This window comes from Cervus canadensis, chromosome 2 (genome assembly GCF_019320065.1).
Source record: "Cervus canadensis isolate Bull #8, Minnesota chromosome 2, ASM1932006v1, whole genome shotgun sequence".
Taxonomy (NCBI): Eukaryota; Metazoa; Chordata; class Mammalia; order Artiodactyla; family Cervidae; genus Cervus; species Cervus canadensis.
The window spans coordinates 25,938,052-25,959,103 of record NC_057387.1 but is presented as its reverse complement, the minus strand read 5'-3'; the positions used below and the strand labels follow the sequence as shown (position 1 = coordinate 25,959,103).

At 46.1% G+C, this 21,052-nt stretch overlaps 1 protein-coding gene across 2 annotated transcripts in view; it reads left to right on the top strand.

Moving 5' to 3' along the window:
- The first annotated feature begins 20 nt into the window (after positions 1-20).
- The window catches only part of ATP1A1 (ATPase Na+/K+ transporting subunit alpha 1), a 31,916-nt gene continuing 10,884 nt past the window's right edge, over positions 21-21,052 (top strand). The window contains exons 1-12 of one of the 2 annotated variants that reach the window (XM_043459840.1): positions 21-307; positions 11,364-11,468; positions 12,055-12,114; positions 14,057-14,260; positions 14,888-15,001; positions 15,391-15,525; positions 15,637-15,754; positions 16,208-16,476; positions 16,969-17,167; positions 17,417-17,526; positions 19,447-19,581; positions 20,262-20,454. In XM_043459840.1, coding sequence (XP_043315775.1) covers positions 296-307; positions 11,364-11,468; positions 12,055-12,114; positions 14,057-14,260; positions 14,888-15,001; positions 15,391-15,525; positions 15,637-15,754; positions 16,208-16,476; positions 16,969-17,167; positions 17,417-17,526; positions 19,447-19,581; positions 20,262-20,454 — 1,654 coding nt within the window. In that variant the 5' untranslated portion in view covers positions 21-295. Of the gene's footprint in view, positions 308-474; positions 492-11,363; positions 11,469-12,054; positions 12,115-14,056; positions 14,261-14,887; positions 15,002-15,390; positions 15,526-15,636; positions 15,755-16,207; positions 16,477-16,968; positions 17,168-17,416; positions 17,527-19,446; positions 19,582-20,261; positions 20,455-21,052 lie in introns of those variants that run through there. The other variant, XM_043459842.1, reaches the window with a different exon arrangement.

Here is a 21,052-nt window from a genome sequence, read left to right as displayed (position 1 = left end):
TTTAGGAAGTGTGGAGGAGGCGCGGGCTTGAGCTGCGGCGGGGTCTGGGGCTCAGAGCTGCGGCGGGAGGAGGAGGACACGTGGCAGCAGCAGCAGTAGCAGCCCCGGCGGCGGCGGCGGCAGAAGGCATCGGCCCCAGCCGCCTGCCGTCTTCCCTCCTTCCCGCCTCGCGGCAGCCCTAGCTCCTTCCTCTTCGCTCCCCCGGCCGCGCTTGCTCGGCCGGGAGCCGCTCTCTTCTTTTTTCTCTCATTTTCTGAACGGAAGGACCCGGCGCGGGGCACAGATCATCGCCGCTATGGGGAAGGGGGTGAGTGTCGGGCGAGCCAGGGGAGGGGCGCGAGGAGCCCTGGACGGGAGGCGGAGGAAGGGGAGGAAGTCTGGAGGGCGACCGCAGCCCGCGGGAGGCGGAGGAGGAAGCGGCGGGGCGCGGAATGGGTTGGCAGAGCGGCGAGGCTTAAAAGGCGACGCACTTTGGAAATGGAGGGAGTGCGGTAATGAGGGGCGGACGGGGGAAGGGAGCGCCGAGGGGCTGGAGCGCGGCAGCGCCCGGCGGTGCGCAGACCCTGGAGAGGGTCTGCGGGCCCCCGAGGCCGAGCGCGCCCGGGGTCCGGGGCTCCTGGAGGCGGCGCTCGGGAGCCGCCGGCCCGGGAGGAGGAGGAGGAGGGAGCACGACGGCCGGGCGGCCCTGGCCAGGAGCGGGCCGCCGGCGGCATCCCCAATCCGCTCCTTTCCTCCCTCCTTCCGCCGGCCCTCACCTCCCGTCTCTCGCCTTCCTTTCTCCCTCCGCCCTTCTCGCCGGGAGGAAAGACGTGCTCCTCCCCTTCCCCTGTGGGCGCTCTGCCCGGCCCCTTCTCGGGCTGCGGTTCCCGCCGCGGCTCCGGCCCGGGCCCTGGGGGGCTTGCGATGCGGGGCCGGCCTTGGGGTCCCTAGGCTCCTCCTGGAGGCGCCAGGGTCTAGCCAGTTGCGCGCAGAGGTGGCCGCCCTCCCCCAAAGGGGGGAAAAAAATTGGCTTCCCTTTAGTGTGGAGCCGGTCGGGCGGGCTGGTGCCAGAAAGGGTGTGCCTTCGCTCTAGGATGGCCTTGAAGGTATACTTTTGAGAGCTTTGATGGGCCACTTTCCATAAACACGGGATGCACTCGGGGCAGCCTAAGCAACAGGAGTGGTCATCTTGATGGTGGGGAGAGTGAATTTTTTTTTTTTTTTGGGAAGAGTGAGCCTGGAAGGAGCACAGGTTGATCCACCAGTGTCTCCGGGTACTATAAATACGAAAAAAGGAAGGGAAGCGAGGACAGTACAGGTTAGGAGTGTCTACGCACGGAAGAGAGATTCTAGAAGGAACGAATCTCCTCCTCCCCGGGCAGGAGAGTCGAGCACTGTGGGAATACCAGAACGGCGGCTGGTTCCTGCATTTTCGTAACTCAGACAGTTAATCTATAGGCCCGAGGCCAGAGTCCAGTCGAGAAAAGTTTATACAAAATGACGATCAGAAGTATCAATTGATGGGATAAAATGACCAGGTCGTGAGAATACTGGTAGGAGAGAATCCCCTCCATTGTGTCCAGGGCTTGCACGCTGTCCGGCGCTTAGTGTGTCTGAGGTCTCCTCCGTGTGGAGTGAGTGATGGAGGAAGAGGGAGGGTTCATGCTTTGGGGACTCTAAATGGATTCTGAAAGAGGTCATTGAAAGATTTGGACCTGGAGGAGAAAAGAAGGAGAAGTGGGAATGCACAACTTGAATCTTTTAAAAGCACAAAAGGTGGAGGGCTGCTGGCTCAGGTCAAGTAGCTGAAGAGAACCGGGGTGCAGACTGGGTTAGTGGCCTGTGCTTGTACACACCGTCAAACCCTAGGTCTTTCCAGTACACAGGCTGTTAAAAGCTCATTTCTTGGTCTCTTCTTCCTCAGAAAAATAGTTGATTTCTTGAGCCACACATTACTGATTGCAGGACTGTAGAGCCCGGTAGATATGTACCCGAGCTTGGCCTAGGAAGGTGAAGGGATTTGCTCAAGGTCAAATGGTTGGTTTGCGACACACCAGATGTCCCTGATTCGTGAGCAGCCTGTAGTGTCCAAGCCTAAATACTCACTCACTTACTCTTTAACAGTGACTTATATGCACAACTCTATAAAGTTATTTTTCAGATGAAACTGGGGTGTTTGTTATGTTGGGTTAGTGAAAGATGTTTGAATAAATTATGTCCGTAGACCTGTATGTCCCTTGGGTAGCCACACACTTGCACAGTAGTGGTAAAGATAACAGCGTACCTGGGCTGTGGAGGTTCAACCTCGATGTCTTATGGATTCTAATAACATGTCTAGTGGCTAGCAGACCCAAAGTTGGAATTGTAACTGGTTAACACAGGCAGATACGCTGCTTATCTGATGGGTTGTCATTAGTATTTTGAGTGCTCTGATGAAATGAACATTAGGGAGGGTATCTGTATGTATGTGTTGTGGTGGTGGTAATTCTCCTGGGATAAAATAACTGCTTTTGTCCCTAGTGACTTACTCTGATAGTCCAAATGTTCAGAAGGATATTTTATGCTGAAATGTTGGGATTTTTCCACATGGGGATTAAAATGTGGGTGGAGTGGTGACTAAAGCCCTGCTGATAATTGGTTAACCAGGAAGCCTGTGCTGGCAGCTAATTTTTAAGGTCATTGTTCATTTCTTCCCCTCCTCTTCCCACTACTGTTGGGGGCCCAGGTTTTGACTGTATTTCAGGTGATTTTAGTTCTCCTTAAAGAATCGATCTCCTAAGCTTTGGGGAATGAAATGAAAGAACCAGCTCCTGCTGAATCATTCCTGGATGAAATAGGATTTTGTCCTTTTTTTTTTTTTTTTTTTTTCATACTGGCTGCTTTTGCCAGTGACTTGGCTTAAATCCGCAGCCCAGCCTACCACCCACAATTCTTTAGCAAACCAAAGATACGCAAGAAACTTTCTTTTTTCTCAAGTTTACAGAAGACCAGGGTGGGGAGGAAGGATGTCACCGGGCCTTTCACTGCAGTTCTCCATTGTTAGAACATTAAGTTAGTTACCTAGAAAAGAAACCACAGCTTATAGCTTATGGGTAGGGATGTAAAGAGGAGCTGGGGAAAAGGTGCAGGTGGAGGTTACACAAGGTATACACATGTCAACAGAAATCCTGGTTGCAGGGTAACACTATCAGCTGCCCTTTTGGAGCTCAACTTGAAAGCGACTGAATTTCCTATGGCTGCTGTAAAGCCAGTACTTTAGATTGAAAACAACATAAGACAGTTCTCAGAATGGAAAGTTGCCTGGGCCCAGCCCGAGCAAGTGGAGTGGTTACGAGCAAGTGGAGTGGTTACGGGAGGAACTGGTGACTGGCCCTGGGGACAGAGAAGAAGGTTGGGGGTTGCATCACACCCTTTGCCTGTCAAGTGTTCAGTGTCCATGAGTGTGATTTTTTTTTTCCCCTGCCACCTCCCCGCCCCCCCACCCCCGCCCCGCCCCCGTACCCTGCTGCTGCTCTGAGAGTGTATTCTCTTTGGGTAACTCACAGTTGGTTAATTTGTAGTTTTCTCTGCCAGTAAGTTTGTAACACTCTGGTGACTCACCTTTGGGTGGGAGGGTAGGAAAGGGGGAGGTCTGCATCATAAATCTGAGAAGATTGAGAGCCTGACAAGCTCCCCCTCCCCCAAAAGGAGGGGGAGGAATTTTTAAAAACCTAGTAGGATGTTCAGGCAGGTGAAGAGTAAAACTTAAAATATCCAGCCCCCACCCGCTGCCCAAGTGTTATTCTTAAATTGCATTTTAAAAAGAAAAAAGTGGATTCAACATTACAAAGATCCATTCTCCACCCCAGAACCCTTTTAGAGCATTGTTTCCTGGCTATTTTAGCAGCAAATGAATAGATTCCTCACTTTCTGTTTGGTCAGGCTGTGTTCTTTCACATAGTATATACAAATTTAAGAATGACAGGGGCTTTAAAGATAATTTTCTTGAAAGGAGTTTGTGTGGAAAAGTAAAAACCAGTTTATTTAAAACAAAAAAAGGTTTTTAAAGCCCTGAAGAGTCAGTTTCTCATCTGACCCTTAGCTAGAGTACTCACCCAAGTGCCATCACCTCTGTACCGTTTAGAGTGCAGGGCTAGTGAGAGTGGCTTTGTTGGTTATTGTTGGGCTTTTGGCATTGAGAGATCAAACATGTATCAAGTATGGTTTGTGCTGTTCACCAGTTCGTCTTAAGCCTTTTCAAAACTAGAGAACAGTTTTTCTTTCACCTGGGGGGAAAAAAAATAGGGTTGGAAAGAATGGAAAGTATTATGAATTACCCTCCCTAGGGAAGCTGAGTGAAAGTGTCAGTGGGCTCTGCTGGGATGATGGCTTTTTAAGTTCTCATCTACTTTCACTTTTCAAGTAAAAGGCTTTACATTTTTAGAGTCTTGGTCAAGGTCATTTGAAATAAAATGGGCTTTTCAGCCCTCTGTGAGGGGTGGGAGGACGAACATTTGTGCTGTGGTGCCTCCTCCTAGCTGCCCAGGGCCCTCTGCCAGCCAGCAGGCCAGAAGAAGAAACATGAGTGTCAGATCAGATGGCCTCACAGTAATCAGAGTGACTGCTTTTGGCCAGCACAACATTGGGCAGAACGTTTCCCCATCGCTGCCAGAGCTGTCCAATTCTGGATTCCGCTGAAATTACATGTCCAGTAAGTGATAATGTGAAGGACAGAGACTTTTAAAATCCACTAACTATTTTCTTAAACTCATTTTCGTTTATGTATTTTTGGAAAAGGAGACGTAACCAAATCAGGCTTGAACTTTTCTCACGTTGCTATGAATCGAGTGTGTGTGAGAGGAAGTGTATTCTTTGGCTGGAGTCGAACAGAGACTGTTCCTCTGCCTATGAGTCACCTCCTTAGTTGTGCTTAAATCTGTCATCAGGAATCCACAAGAAGTTCTTCATTTCTTTGACTGATGTTTGAGACAGCAGATTCTGTCAGAATAGAAGCACCCCACTCCACCCCCCAACCCACCCTGCAGTTTTTCTCTCTGGTTTCACATGGGTCCTGAGCCAAGGGAATTTTGGCCAGTAGACCTCATTCCTTAGTTCCGTTGTGACTTTACAGTGAATTATATCTGAACGTTAATTAGTTCTGTATCTGGTTTTATTCAAACCCTATTTAGTAACAGCTATTAGATTTTTTTTCTGTTGGTGATCTGAAAAGTGGATCCTTGATGCTTGTGCTTTGGTCTTTGGGACCTGCATTGCTTTCGGTGTTCAGGTTTCGTGGATCGGGGGACTTAGTTTATCTTTGCCGTTTGTCAGCATGATGAGGGCAGAGCCTCATGCCCCTTGGGGTATTATCCTCTTGTGTTTTTCTTTATCCTCCATATGATGCTTCTATGGTGCCGTGTTGGTTTTGTTTCAACATTTCACTGGGTTATCACTGCCTTTGTTCTTTTCAGCCCTACAGCTGTATTACTTCCCACCCTAGGCTTCGGGCTACCAATTGAGGGGAGTGATCAGGACTTTGGAAAGTAATTCAGTCTGCTTTTAATGCTTGTGCCAGTTGTTAATCCATGGTCTCTCAAACCAACAACTTGGTTTGAGTGGCACTAGCCAGATTGTCTGACAAAATGAGAAAAGGGGTGAGGAGGGCAGCAAGTGGGGGGAATAGGCAGAATATTTTAACTCTTCACAACCCAGCTACCTAGAGGTAGAAAGTAACACCCCATTTTTAAAACCAGATTTTTTTTTAAAACAACTGAAAAAGCACATTTTTAAAGAAGTAGTAAATCTAAAGTATATTGATTATTTAAATGCTTTAGATTTTTTTTCTTTTGAATGATCATGAGTGTATACTAACTAATGCAGGTAGGGTGGGCTGTCAGGCTCCTTCATTTTCACATGCAGGTAGATTGGGGAGGAAGGTTAAGCCTTGTTCCTTTTGGGCTGAGGGAACCCACCGGCTAGAGCTGGAGCTGTTTGCTTTGCACTCTGCTGGCTGATGGACTGCAGCCCAAGTTTGGAGGGACTGAGCTAAGTTCACAAAGAGACCCACTGCTCTGGCCTGCCTGCTTGGTATTCCCCAGCTCCACCGCGGTTTAGGTGAGGGAGCGAAGGAATGCGAAGGTAGGGTGGTCCCTTGGGTCACCTCCTGTTCCTCACTGCCCTAAATGCTGCTCTGGGCTGCAGAGCAGCTGTAGAATCACAGTAGTGCCTGCCCTCTCCCATCCCCAGCCTCAGATCCCTGGCAAGAGAAAATTCTTTGTACATAAACTAACTAGTCATTTGGGAGTGATCAGAGCTGTAATGAAGTTGGTGTGGTAATATGTTCTGTTTTCTCTGTTTCATTTGATGATAAAATTAAGAAATGCCCAAAATGAGGTTTCTTTTTTTAAGGTTATGACTTTTCATAGTCAATGAGGAATGCAAATGATATATGTTAATTAAAACCAAGTTATAATAACTTTCATGCAGGGCTATGCAGAGTACTTCACATACACTGTTTGATAATGATATAATAATACATCAAGAAGATTCCCCCCCGCCCCCACCGCCGCCCCTTTATATATAAAAGAAAGATGTAGTCCACTCTAGGCAGTACTCCTAGGCAACCAGCAGGATCAAAGAGAGATCATCCCTTCGACTTCCCTGCCTAACTGGAATCAGAGGTGCCGTTTCTACAGTCCTCTTGGCCAGCTTTTAAATGGGCTGCATTTGGGGCAGTTACTTTTACCCTTCTTCTGGCCCCTCTTGATGGTCCAAAGCTTGCCTTGTCAGTTTTAGAAACAGTGCTGATTTTAGGTGCTTTGTTTTTGGATTTGACGGTGGCCCCTTGAATCATCAGACTATTGGAATGCCATCTAGGAGTTTTTAGTAGTTACCCCCAAGTGTTATTTCCATTTTAGGCAAGGAGGAAGCTGAGGCTCACTGTTCAGGATTGTCTTGCTGGCATATGGCAGAGCTAGAATGACCTGGGCCTGACCTAAAAGCGCCATCCGTGGTCCTATCCCAAGGGTATAGATGTCTCTGCTCCCAGGTACCCTCAGACTTCATCAATAGCAACTTCTGAAGTCTGAAGGCCTCTGACCTCCCTATTGGCCACAGGGGATTGTGCTCATAGGGTTGGAACTGTGGTCAGATGTTCACTCAGCTCAATTGAGAACGTCTCCAAGGCCTGCCCTCCTGAGGGCTGGTAGAGATGGATCTGAGGGCCTCGGGCAACTTGAGCTTATGTAGACCTCCAGTGACCCCACCTCTGGGATAGAAACTTCTCTCCTAAACTCACTGTACCTTTTTTGTGTGCTTTTAAAAATTTTAGGGGTAACATGTATATTATCAAGTGTGAAACAGATCGCCAGTCCAGGTTGGATGCATGAGACAAGTGCTCGGGGCTGGTGCACTGGGATGACCCAGAGGGATGGGATGGGGAGGGAGGTGGGAGGGGATTCAGGATGGGGAACACATGTAAATCCATGGCTGATTCATGTCAATGTATGGCAAAAACCACTACAATATTGTAAAGTAATTAGCCTCCAACTAATAAAAACAATTGGGGGGAAAAAAAGGCACCTGCAAAAAAAAAAAAAATTTAGGGATAGTTCTTGGCTTCCTTTGTGGCTCAGCTGATAAAGAATCTGCCTGCAATGCAGGAGACCCCGGTCCAATCCCTGGGTCAGGAAGATCCCCTGGAGAAGGAAATGGCAACCCACTCCAGTATTATAGCCTGGAGAATTCTATGGACTGTATAGTCCATGGGGTCACAGAGTCGGACACGACTGAGTGACTTTCACCTTCACAGGGATAATTCTCTGTACCTGTCATATCTGCTTCCCACTCCTCCCCCTGTGAATAATTACTGAAGAGGAGGAAGGCACCTTGCCAGCCCCAAGAGGTCATGCCCATTGTAAGGATTCAGTCTGTGCTTTTAAAGAAGTGAAGGTTGGGGCCTCAGCCCTGGGGCTGGAGTGCTGAGGGTGGGCACCTCCCCTGTGCTGCATACCAGCCCCGTTCTGCTCTATTCACAAACGTGAATAGATGACAGCAGAAAATGGTGTTAGACAGGAGGAATCAGCAAGTTTGCGCAGGAAGCTTTGGAAGATGTTGTTTACTGTTGTCTGCCTGCAGTTGGGACAGAATTGAACAAACAAAAGGAATTTGGTGCTTGGGGCTGTGGGGAAAGCTGCAAGTGAACTCTGTTCTCTTCTATTAGGAGAAGTCACTGAAACGAATGAAGCTCTTGCCAAAAGTCCAGGGCTTGTCATCACATTTTGTTGTAAAGATAGTTGGCTAGTCAAGATGACACTCAGTAACCATTCAGAACTAGATGAGCTAATTCAGATGAAGAAGCATCTGAGAAATACATAATCTATTGAGAAGTGAAAATGAAACCTCTAAATAATTTGAAACAATTTAAATACTAAGTAAGTGAACCTTACTCCAAGTTTCAGCCTTGGCTCCTCCTGTTAGGAATTTTCTTTCCCCACATCCTGAGCACCCTTTTTCTCTACCCAGATCAAATGGTGGCAGAACTCGTAGTGAACCTTTGAGAAAATGAAATCCCCTGGAAGCACAGGGTGAAGTAGTGACACTTGATTTTAGACTGTGTCACACTGGGCACGCCCCTGTCCTTGTTGTGACCTTCCACTTCCTAAATTAGAATAGGGGGAAGGAAAAAGTTCACAAGTGGCCCATTTAGGGAGGGTGTAATAGTAACCTTGAGCCTCCATTGTACCTGTCCTATGGGGACAGCACAGTGGTGCCAAAATGGTGCTGCCCAGGGAGCGTGGTCCCTGCCTGGCCTCTGGGCATTTCCTAATTGAAAAAGTGACTCGTCTACCTGGGGGAGGGGGAAGGTCATGGGAGTAGATTGGGGAGGCCATGTTATCATTCCCCTTTGCATGACCTTTGTTTTTCCCAAATGCTTTTCAAAGAAATAATAAAATGTTATCTACCCAATTTAAGTTGTTCCCTGTTCCACCCTGCGTTCCACCCTTCCACACACACAGATTTTTTTTTTCCCTGCTTTGAAACTAGTAATTGAGATTAGTAGGGACTGGAGTAATGTTTGGTTCTCATCAAGATGAGCTAGTATTATTGTTTTACTTGTAGGGAAGAACTGAATTGCATAAGCAGCCTGGTCTTCTGGACAAACAGTGCCTAGCAAAGCAATTAAAATCTTGAAGGAAAAGAAATATCTCTTGTTAGTACTTCCCCTGTCTCTTTCACAAATCTGTTTTAAACTCCCCCCCCCCCCTTAGTATGCCATGAATTGATGGAGAAAGGGGAGGGTTATTAGGGAGCCTCTATTTCCAGCTACCTTAAAGCATTGAGAACTGTGAAGCTTCAGGCAAGGGGTCTGTTTTTGTAAATGGGGATAGAACTTTGGAACATATCCAAGTCTTAGCTGCTCTGATAACTCTCTCCCCCTCTTTCAGAGTGTAAAATGTTGAAAGCCAGAAGATAATCAAAGCCTACAGATGGTGAGGCAGAGGGATTTTAACTCTGATTTTCATATATTTAAATTAAATATCTTTTAATGATACTCAACTTTGCTTAGAGAATTTGTGGACCGGATTTTAAAAATCAATACAGAGTGGCCACGTGAGTCTTTGAGAGCTCCCTAGGGAGTGTGTTTAATATAAAGTTTCAGTGTGTGTGCGCGTCTTCATTAAATGTATCAAGGAAATCCAGTGGTCCGCGGTGAGGAGGGCGGAGGGGGCGGCCATTGTTTTTGGTTTGTGTTGTCTGTGTGCTCCCAGGGTGTGTGATGATTTTCCATTTTAACTCTGGCATCAGGGCTCTACCAGACAGCCTCTCACCAGTGTGGTTGCTCCATAGTGGAGAGAATGTCGAGAATGTTGACTATCTTTAGCTCTGCTTCATTCTTAACAGATAAGATACAGAAGCTAGAGGACACTGAAAAAATTAATGTGCAGGGAACACTGTAAATGTAACCACACAAGTTGAGCAATGTGAATACTGTACATGTCCTTATGTCTTGGCAGCACGAACTTGAAGTTACGATCTCTTTAGAGTCTTAAGAGGGTATTTTCAAATTCAAGTGATTATTGTATTTATTTACAACCATATCCGCTGTAAGGTATCTGTATGTTTTGATTTTTTATTTTCAACACAGTATAGTTTTAGTCTAGACAGTGTTTCTATTTACTGCTTTAGTAGCTGGTGTACTCCTGAAAATTAGAAATGAATAAGGGAGAGCCATGAGTGAATAGAAATTGCACCACAGAGCACCCATTGTAAGAAAATTGCTAAGATCGCCTTTCTTTGCCCTTCTTAGGAGATGGTGGTGGTTGCAAACAGTTTGTGGGATGGGGGCCTCTGGAGTGAGGGGTCTTCTGCTCTGGGGACTGCCCTTAGGAGCACTAGGTTCCGGCTTTATGTAGCTGAGGGCAAGCATTTTCAACAGGAGGTGGGGGGGTGGAACAATCTAAATTTAAACTATGGAATCAACGTTTTCTCTAAAAATTGTTCCAGTTTTCAAGAGGCGTAGGTGGATCCTGTGAATTGTGTGATAATGCACATGCTTCTCCTATATCCTGCCTCTGTCAAAACATTTCCAGGGACTTTTCATTTGGGGGCTTTATTCTCAGGCTGCAGATTGGGGTGGGAACTCCCTTCTTTGTTTTTCACTTAAAGAATTTGAAGGACTCTTGGGCTGACTTCTTTTTTTAAATAAGGTAAAAAAAAAAAGTTAGGACTCTTAGGCAAGCCCTAAAGGTATTATATTTAAAGTTGGTATGTAATGACTTCTTTGCAAAGATAAGAATTAAACATGATAATAAAGTCATTAACATTTAGGTGTATATCATTTAGTCCTCTCAAACATCTAAGGGAATGGGCATCATTATCTCCATGCTAGGGAAGAGAATACTGCAATTTCAGAATCAGTGATTTGCCCAAGGAGACACAGCTGTTAGGTGGTGGAGCCCAGGATTTGATGTCTGATTCAGAGGACAAGTACATAAGTATAGTGTATTATACTCTAAGTTAGTGATGTGAAGATAGTTTTGTCTTTCAGTGGGGAAGATGAAGGGCCATGGTATGGAAATGTTGACAGCACAACCTTCTCCCCTGCCCCCCACCCCAGATAGAAGCAGCTGGTAGGGGCCATTCTGAGTCCTGACAAGACCCAGGGCACTGGTCTTAGTGCCCTAGGGTGCAGATGGTCTGTCTTGAGCTAGAGATGGCAGTATTCTGGATAACACTGGACTGTTGTTGAGTATGTATCATCAGCACATATATTTCCATGGATATTAGCCCAATGACTCTTCAAGATGCTCCCCTAAAATTGGTGAAAATCCTTTCTCCACAACCTTTAATTTTGAGATGCTGTTCCTAATTCACAATCACACCTTTCCCTCCTTCCTCTATAGGTTGGACGTGATAAATATGAACCGGCAGCCGTTTCAGAGCATGGCGACAAGAAAAAGGCTAAGAAAGAGAGGGATATGGATGAGCTGAAGAAAGAAGTTTCTATGGTAAGTACCAGCAGGAAGGGTGCTTTCTGTTCTTAAGTATGAATTGTATCTTACATCCTTTGAGTGTGTGGTGCCCCTCCCCCCAGCCATTCTTCAATCAGATTTGCTTCATTTTCAAAATAAAGAGATTATAGCAGTCCTGCAAATGTTACTGAATCGTAGAGGTTGGTATGGAAAATTTTCATTGTAAAAGCTATCAGCAGGTTGGACAAGTTATTCAACACTCTGTCGTAACCAAAGGTCCACAGAGGAGCGGTTGATATCATGGGCCTTTGCTTCTGTGTTTCTGAATCATACTGAATGTAGGGAACTTCCACCTCTTCAGGCGGTGGAGGCCTCCACAGATGCAGCCTGTCTAGAATCTGCCTGGTCAGGCTGTGAAGGCCCCCATCATACCGCTTGAGCCATTCTCTAGTGAAGACCACTCAGTAGGAGCTGTGTGGTCACCAAGCCATTGGCAATGGTGAAGAGTATACATACAAACTTGTGTTCTGAGCCTAATGATAGTGAGGGATGACACTGATGCTTTTTTAATTCTTTTTTTAGTGATAAAATGTTTAATTCTTTTCCTTTTGTTTTCCCTTAGGATGATCATAAACTTAGCCTTGATGAACTTCATCGCAAATATGGAACAGACTTGAACCGAGTATGTTCTAATTTTTATTTGTTACACAGAATTCTGATCTTCCCCATCACATTTTCCCCTGGTATCACAGGCCTCACCTTGGCGACTCCATAATATTGATAGCCACCATCCATATCATGTCTGCTATGTGACATGCACAGAGCTTGGGCCCTTACATGCTGTTTTACTATTTTGTTTCCCCTGAAACTTTTTGAAAATCGTCATTATTTTCCCCATCTTGTAGCAAGTGACAGCCAACAAGTAGGAGCTCCAGGATTTGAAACCGAATAGATCGGAGGTCATGCTGTTGAGGTCACAGATGCTCCGTTGATTCTTCGACATTGTTAAATTGAGTTGAAAATTTCAACTAGTTGAATTCAGATTTTTGTGTTTTTATCAGCTAGCTCATGGTGGTAGATCAGAACCTTGGTTTATTCTATCACTTATTAGGAACTTTTTTTTACACAGTTCAAAGAAACTTCAGTAAAATATGTATTGTATGTCCTTGTTATCTAGTGGATTTTGATGTTAACTTTACCGCAAAACAATATAGAAGTAAACAGTCGGGGCAGGGGGGAGTTTGTTATTTTCTGGACAGTCACTAGTAAGTCCAAGGAATTGCTTGAATGCCAGCTACGATGGAGCTGTTGTTTCAATAAATTACCAACAAGCTCTGAGCAGTCTGGGGCCTTACGCTCTGAGAGGAGGCCTGGTGCTAAGACCCAGCAGGCAGTTGTCCTCTGAGCAGCTCACGTGGGTTATCTCACTGAAGTTTACACTAGGTTCCTGTGACGTGTGTTCGCCACAACCTAGGTCACTTTCTCATGCTGTGGGGCTGTTGTCTTCTACAATGGGGTTAATAAAAGGGCTGGGTCAAGGCTGTGGTGAGAATTACAGTTAACTGGAAGTACTGGATTCAGTACCTGATATGCAGAGACAGCTCAGATGGCTGGTGTTCTGTCCAGGGAGCGAGTCGTGAACTTGAGGCAGAGGAGGGTCCTGAAATAAGTCCATGTGGACCCCTTAGGTGTTCTTGTCCCTTTCCCCGTATTCCCTCGTTAATTCCGATATTAAAGATAACTTGAGAACAAAGTATATGTACATGCTTCAGGCAAACGTGTTTTAGGTCTTGTGGAAGTGACCACGTTTTCCCCTCATCATGGGAGCTGTGTGTCTCTTGTCTGCTGTCACTGCATCTTGGAACAGCAGGGCCTCAGTACAGTGGGCTTTTCTTCCAGTGAATACTTTTTTTTTAAGTTTATTAATTTTTTGGCCACCCAAGTTGCTCATAAGATCTTAGTTCCCTAACCAGGGATCACACCCGGGCCCTTGGAGTGAAAGCCCATGTCTTAATCACTGGACCACCAGAGAATGCCCCCAGTGAATACTTCTCAACTGATGGGTGTCCTCGGGTTATTAGCTCAGGTATTACACAAGTGTGACCCCTTCCCCACCAGACAGGTGTTTTAATTGCCATCCAAGGAGTGAAGTTCTGTACTGACATTTGGCAGGTAACCCAGTAACAGAATGGATTCTGACAGATTTTTCTTTCCTCCTTTGATATCAATAGTGTTTTTTTCTTTTTCCACTTCCTTGACAGATTCAATACACAGGAAACTCTTACGCTCTTAATTTGCAAAACGGAATCAATTAGTTAAGGTGGATATCTTTTTGGTAAATGCAGTTTGGCATGAATTCCTTCCATAAAACTCGAAAGAGAGCACACCAGATTCCAGTCTGTCCATGGATCAACTTTTAAAGAATTTCAGTCTTGAGTGTTGTAGGTTCCTCAGGACACCTGGGCTGTTGTTTGCCTGAACCATAGGGTGATCATCAGGATTTTCTAGCTTCTGCGCTGGCCTGGGATGTTTAGTTTCTTTCTGCTTCCTTCTCCGCTGTCAGGTAGCTGTTAGCTTGTGAGCCTTGGAGCAGTTGGTCTTACTTACATTCCTCTGTTTCTCAGGGCTTAACAACTGCTCGAGCTGCCGAGATCCTAGCCAGAGATGGACCCAACGCCCTCACTCCCCCTCCCACAACCCCCGAGTGGGTCAAGTTCTGTCGACAGCTGTTTGGGGGGTTCTCAATGTTACTGTGGATTGGAGCAGTTCTTTGCTTCTTGGCCTATGGCATCCAAGCTGCTACAGAAGAGGAACCTCAAAATGATAATGTGAGTCCCATAGTTCCTAGTGTGGATTGTTAGGTATGTGTAAAGTACCCTCTGCCATCTATTTATTTTCAGTCTCTGCTGGTTACTTGATGGTTTTAAACTCTGGGGAAAGTAACATCAGCATCGATTGCCTTCAGGGCCCATCCGTCTGCCTTCTTCACTTGAGGTTCTCTGGCTCCTTCCCTGTGTTTAGATGTTCTTCCAAGCTGGGCATCTGCCCCACGCTGCTGCCATGAACGGGCAGCTCTGCTCAGGCCCTATGCAGGTCCTGTTGCCACTCAATGGCAGAGCATAGTTGTTAACATTGAAACATTGCACACATCCAGAAATGTTGGGGAGCCATTCTTCAAGTCACAAGTTGTTTTGAAAATACCTTTAACAAAGCAGGAGAAACTGGTTCATCTCTAACACGTCCCCAAGCTAGTGACCAAGTATCAGTGTGACTCCATTTCTGACTTTCTTGGACACTGTCTCTAGGAAGAAGCATGAAGGCATGAGTTTTGTATTTCTGAAGCCTTGATCTCTCTCTTTTTTTTTAAAGTGTTTTTTGTTCAGTCAAAAATTAACTGAATGTTCCCAGTTCTTTACTAAGAGCGGTGCCGTCCTAACTTGTTCGTTCTGTCCCAGCTCTATCTTGGTGTGGTGCTGTCCGCGGTCGTCATCATAACCGGCTGTTTCTCCTACTATCAAGAAGCAAAAAGCTCCAAGATCATGGAGTCCTTCAAAAACATGGTTCCTCAGGTACCTGCTGCTTTTTGTCCTTCCCCGTCTGGTAACTCGACAGCACCAAGAGTGTGCACCGATGTGAGGTTAAGGCCTTCCAAGTATTCAGTGGCTCCACCAGAGAGAGAGGGACACCTTTCCCCCCACCCAAGACCAGATCTGTTTTTCTTATACCCCAGAAAGTGAGCGTCTTCCCTCTGAGCGTATCACACAATGGCAGCATGAAGACTGCTTCTTAGGTAACCTGAGCAAGCTTTTGTTAACTTGTATAAATAAAAAGCTAAATCTTGGTTGTAATGCAGATAGTTAAGATTACAGATGGTATTGTAATTTTGTAATACCACTGCCTTCCCAGTGGTATCCATTTTTACCTGATGAACTGGTGTAAACTTCTCCCCTTCCAAAAGCAAGCCCTGGTAATTCGAAATGGTGAAAAGATGAGCATAAACGCGGAAGAGGTTGTCGTCGGAGATCTGGTGGAAGTGAAAGGAGGGGATCGAATTCCTGCTGACCTCAGAATCATTTCTGCGAATGGCTGCAAGGTAGGTTTAAGCAGAGCCTCCGTGCTTGGGGCAGAGGGAGTGGAGTGGCCCCACAGCCCCAGATGAGGCTTGTGTTGCTCACGTGACACGTTTGATTTTTCTCACGGGCAGGTGGATAACTCCTCACTCACGGGAGAATCAGAGCCACAGACCAGGTCTCCGGATTTCACCAATGAAAATCCCCTGGAGACACGGAACATTGCCTTTTTTTCAACCAACTGTGTTGAAGGTAGGACCATTTTGAAGCACTCTTCAGCACGGTGTGGCATTTATCTTGGGTTTTAATGACAACCACCAAAAAAAATAACCCCACGGCCACAATTTGTTTTTTGGGTCCCATTTCTGACCACCTCAGTCAGACACGGCAGAAGCAGTTGACATGCTGGCAGGAAGACCCAGTAAACCTCGTGGCTGTTTTCCCTGTTCCCTCTGCCTCACATGTACCTCTTGTGTTGGCAACACTTAATTAAGCTCAAGTAAGGTTTGGAGCTGTGGTCCTGCTAATGGAGTGAAATCCCTTTGCCAGAGTCCATATAGTTTAAAACAAATAGCATATACCACCAAGGATGTGGCCCTTAAAATTATGGGTGTTTCTTCTCTTTTTTCAACCCTGCTGTGTAGTTATGCAAATTCTGCAGCTTCACCGATAAAATCGGGTACAATTTCCCATACTCTTTTTAAGGCACTGCGCGTGGCATTGTTGTGTACACCGGGGATCGAACTGTCATGGGCAGGATCGCGACTCTGGCTTCTGGGCTGGAAGGGGGCCAGACTCCCATCGCTGCAGAAATTGAACATTTTATCCACATCATCACGGGTGTGGCTGTGTTCCTGGGCGTGTCTTTCTTCATCCTTTCTCTGATCCTTGAGTACACCTGGCTGGAGGCTGTCATCTTCCTCATCGGCATCATTGTAGCCAACGTGCCAGAGGGTCTGCTGGCCACCGTCACGGTAAGAGGCTGAGGGAAGGTGATGCTTGCCCACTCTGAAGGCCTGCCTCAGTGGGAGGCTCGTCCACTACCCTCTCCTTGAGGGCTGCCAACTTGGTGTTTTTGTTTTTTTTTCTTGCATGTGTTATATGTGGGTTTTCTTCAGCGTCACCTGGGTAGGGTTAGACAGTGAGAAGAGCCCAGCACATTTTTATGTGGAAGATAGTAACCCAGAAGCATACATTTTTTACCCCCTTGAATTATCACATGATCCAGAACAGTGTAGCCCAGAAAGGAGAAGAACTTAGGGCTGAGTGGGGAAAAACAGGATATGGTAAATCCTGACTATTTTCACTTTGCTTGTACAGAAATTATTTCAATTTCTGACTTCAGAGGAAGGCTAGAGAGATTTAGTTTTTAAGAAAGATTTCTATGGGGGCAGGGGTAGGCAGAGTTCCTATAGAGCGGCTGCCTGGCCATTTGAAGTATTAATAATCTGTTCCCAATGCTTTAGGTGTGCCTGACCCTGACTGCCAAGCGCATGGCCAGGAAGAACTGCTTAGTGAAGAACCTGGAGGCTGTGGAGACCTTGGGATCCACGTCCACCATCTGCTCAGACAAAACTGGAACTCTGACCCAGAACCGGATGACAGTGGCCCACATGTGGTTCGACAACCAAATCCACGAGGCGGACACGACAGAGAATCAGAGTGGTAAGGCTGGCCCCGCAGCTCAGCCTCCCTGCTTGCAGTTTACCGTTTGGTAGAGCGTCATGGGTTTTCGATGTTTCTGGTGTGGGGGTTTTGTTTTGTTTTGTTTTTTACATGTCAACTCAAGCATGGTTGGAAAAATGCCTGAAACCTGACTAGTTTATGGGGAAAGGAGATGTGTCATTTCACATCTTTATGGGACTTCAGTGCAAAGCTAAGCACATTGTTCTTGCCGCTTTTTGCCTCCACCAGGTGTTTCATTTGACAAGACTTCGGCCACCTGGCTTGCTCTCTCCAGAATTGCAGGTCTTTGTAACAGGGCCGTGTTTCAGGCTAACCAGGATAACCTGCCTATCCTGAAGGTATGCTCAGCAGTTCTGTTAAGATTGCCTTCAGGTTGTACACATGTCACACAGGAGCCACCTCCTGAGTGTTCTCTTTAAAAAGCACGTGACTTTTGGGGGTTGTAAAGTCGTCGTTTGTTGTAAGACACTTGGAATGGCGTGTAACTCTTTGCTTTGTGTAACCTGAGTTGTATTGCCTGTAGACCCCCAAGTACTCACAGTACCCTGTGGTCAATAAAGATCAGTAAAGGGGGACTATATGGGAAAAACTGACTAAAGTTGGGGAGGGGGCAGGCAATCCACCTAACTCATAAAATCCAGCTTGACTCCTCTTGAGTTTATATCCTAATCACCTCACCTAGTGGACAGTGAGGGCTACTTTTGTGACTCGATAATCGTATTTGCATATTAGGATACAGCAGATTCCAGTCAATCCCTTAAGCCATTTATTTTCTTAAAATAGCTCAGCTATTTCTCTTATCTTATTTGTTCTTAGCTTGCTTACTAATGATGCAAAAATAAGCTAAGCTCAGCCTCCTGGAATTCGCATGAAATTTGCAATGACTAAGATATTACTGTGTGGCCCAGTAAAGACTCGGTCCCAGAAAGGTCATGAGCTTTACAAGGTCCTTGAGGCCGAGAGGAACTGCGTGGAGCCCTTGGGGTGGCTTACTCTCCCTGAAGCTGCCTCTGGTGTATCTGGGTAGAAACTGTGTTGTCCAAGAGAATATGGCTCAGATGGAACTGAGATGACTTCTGTTGTGATGATGGGGCTCCTTTATTCTTTAAAGGAGATTCTTGGCATTGAATCGATGTTGATTTGGGGATGTTGTTCATCTTGGGATAAAGCTTGAGATGTCTGCTTCATCGTTTTCCTTCCCTCAAAGTGGAAATTATCTAGGCTTTGAGCACAGGGACCCACAAGTATCCCACCTTTTCTCATTTCAAAACTCCAGAAAGATAGCATGAAATGTTATTTCTCAGTTATTTCAGGGGTCTGGGGCCATGTTATGTTAATGACATTATCAAAAAAAAGAGAGGCCTACAGCCCTATTCTGCTTTGATAATTGTCCTTTATTAAAGTGATCCTACTTACTTCCTGCTTCTTATGAAACCTGGCCACATTTTTTATTAAACAGAACTCCTATATTTATAAGGGAGCATTAATTTGCTCATTTGCACTTGTGGTCTGGTGCGCCAAAATTGTAAAATATTCTTCTGTGTGAAAGTTGGGTACAGCCGAAAATATTTTTTAGTATGTCAAAATGTGTCACGGTATATAGCACACAAAATGTTAGTTACCTGAAGTGTGGGCTTTAACTAAAATGGTAGTTGATGGACATTAGTGTTGGAACTAATAATAACTTTCAGTTTGCATCATTCAGGCCCAGATAATCCAGCACAATTAAATTATGTTTAGAATGTAAAGTCCTGCTTTAGTCCTTGACATAGACCACTTGCCCTCTATCCTGAGAACCCAGGGCGTTTTCTTCTTAAATTGCAGGGCAGTGAAGGGGACTGTAACTATTTACATTCTCACTCTGTATTTTCTGATTCATAACTAGAAATAGGTGGTTGGGAATAATACTGTCTTTGAGACTTCTCAGCAGGCCCAGGGAAGGTTTTTTTTTAAAAAAAAAAAAAAAAGGCTGGAGTGGGTCAGAAGAGTATGTCATGCCTCTCCCAAGGGTCAGTGACACCTTGCACCAGTTTGGGTAGGGTGAGGAGGGCAGGCGTCCAGGAAGAGTTTGGAATTTGAGAACAAGGACTGTGATGGGTGGTCACACCCCAGAATGGTGCTCTTCCTTGCCCACCTCCCCTCTCCTCCTGACAGATGGAAAGACAGTCCAAGCTTTCTCCTGGGTTTCAGTGGTGTAGTGCTGAAGTGCTACAGGGTGAAGCGCTTTCAGGGTGACTAATGGAGACATCTGTTCACAGCGGGCTGTAGCCGGTGATGCATCGGAGTCTGCTCTCCTAAAGTGCATCGAGGTCTGCTGCGGTTCTGTGAAGGAAATGAGAGAGAGATATGCCAAGATCGTCGAGATCCCGTTCAACTCCACCAACAAGTACCAGGTCTGAGGATCTGGGGTCTCATTGCCAGGGGGCACAGAAAGGAAGGACATAGGCTGGAAAAAGAGTCATCCACCCTTTTGGAATTTTCCAGGTTTAAGTGCTTTCTAAAAACGAATTAGTCACACTCTTTATGAGTGCTTGAATTTGACATCTTACTCTGTGTCCATGTAGAAAATTCTAATTTGTTTGACCATTAATAGGATAAATGGAGCCTCTTCTTTCTAACGTGTTGTCCAGGCCCTTTTGAGTTCTCCTGTGTGGGTTGGAATGGGTGTGGGGATGGGGGAGAGGGCTGGGCAGGGCTGCAGGTGCTCATGAATCTGCCAGTCCCTGTTCTGAATTTTCTTTGGGAAAATTGTGTACGTGAACATGTGTCAGAGATGCAGGAGCACCTTGCCACGCTCATTTCTTCCGTAGCATTCAAAGTGTGCTACAGGGTGTGAGACACTAAATTCAGAAATAGGGGATCTCGTATCTTTCAGAACAGTTACTAGGGACTTACCTAGTGCTCCACTGGTTAGGATGTGCTTTCACTGCCAAGGGCCTGGGTTCAATCCCTAGTCAGGGAACTAAGATCCCACAAGCCACATGTTGCAGCCAAAAAAAAAAAAAAAAAAATCTCCCTCCCTGGGCTGTAAGGCCTAGCTGTATAACGTTTGCATCCTTACCATTCTTCACAGTTGTCCATCCACAAGAACGCCAATGCAGGTGAGCCCCGGCACCTACTGGTGATGAAAGGTGCTCCGGAAAGGATCCTGGACCGCTGCAGCTCCATCCTCATCCATGGCAAGGAGCAGCCCCTGGACGAGGAGCTGAAGGACGCCTTTCAGAATGCCTACCTGGAGCTGGGCGGCCTCGGAGAGCGGGTACTGGGTACGCTGATAGTCCGGGAAACAATCGCAAGTTACCACGTTAACCTCTGCTGCCTGTTAACTTTCCTTTATTTGCCCCCTTTGTTTGGAAAACAATAAGCGCTGAAGACACTAGGTGACAAAATCCTGCCGGTTTGCCTCTGACTCTGACTTAGACCTTTGGTCTCATGCTGGTCAGTTCTGTTTGCCCAGAATAGGAGGGGGGAAGAGTTGTTGTCTGGCTTTTGTTGCTATGTCCATGACCCTGTAAACTTCATGAAATGAAAATTCATTCATTCCTAGGGCAGCTAGAATAAAGCCGCTTCCCAGCTGCCACAGAATGGCTGGGAATTTACCTGGGCACTTGTGTCACCAGCTCACAGATTAGGTGAATGGTGAACTTGGAGCCTCGGATGCCACCTGTTCCGGATGACACCCACTGTGTCATAGGGAAAGTGACATTTGTCATCTTTTATACAGATAAAAAATGGATTACATCATTAATGATGGAATTCCTCTGTTCTCCTTAGTTGGGTAACTTAGAACTGATTACTGGTCCCATACTCTTGTTTCTTACCTGCTGTTCAGTCTAACTTGACGTGTCTTAGGTCTCTATTCAA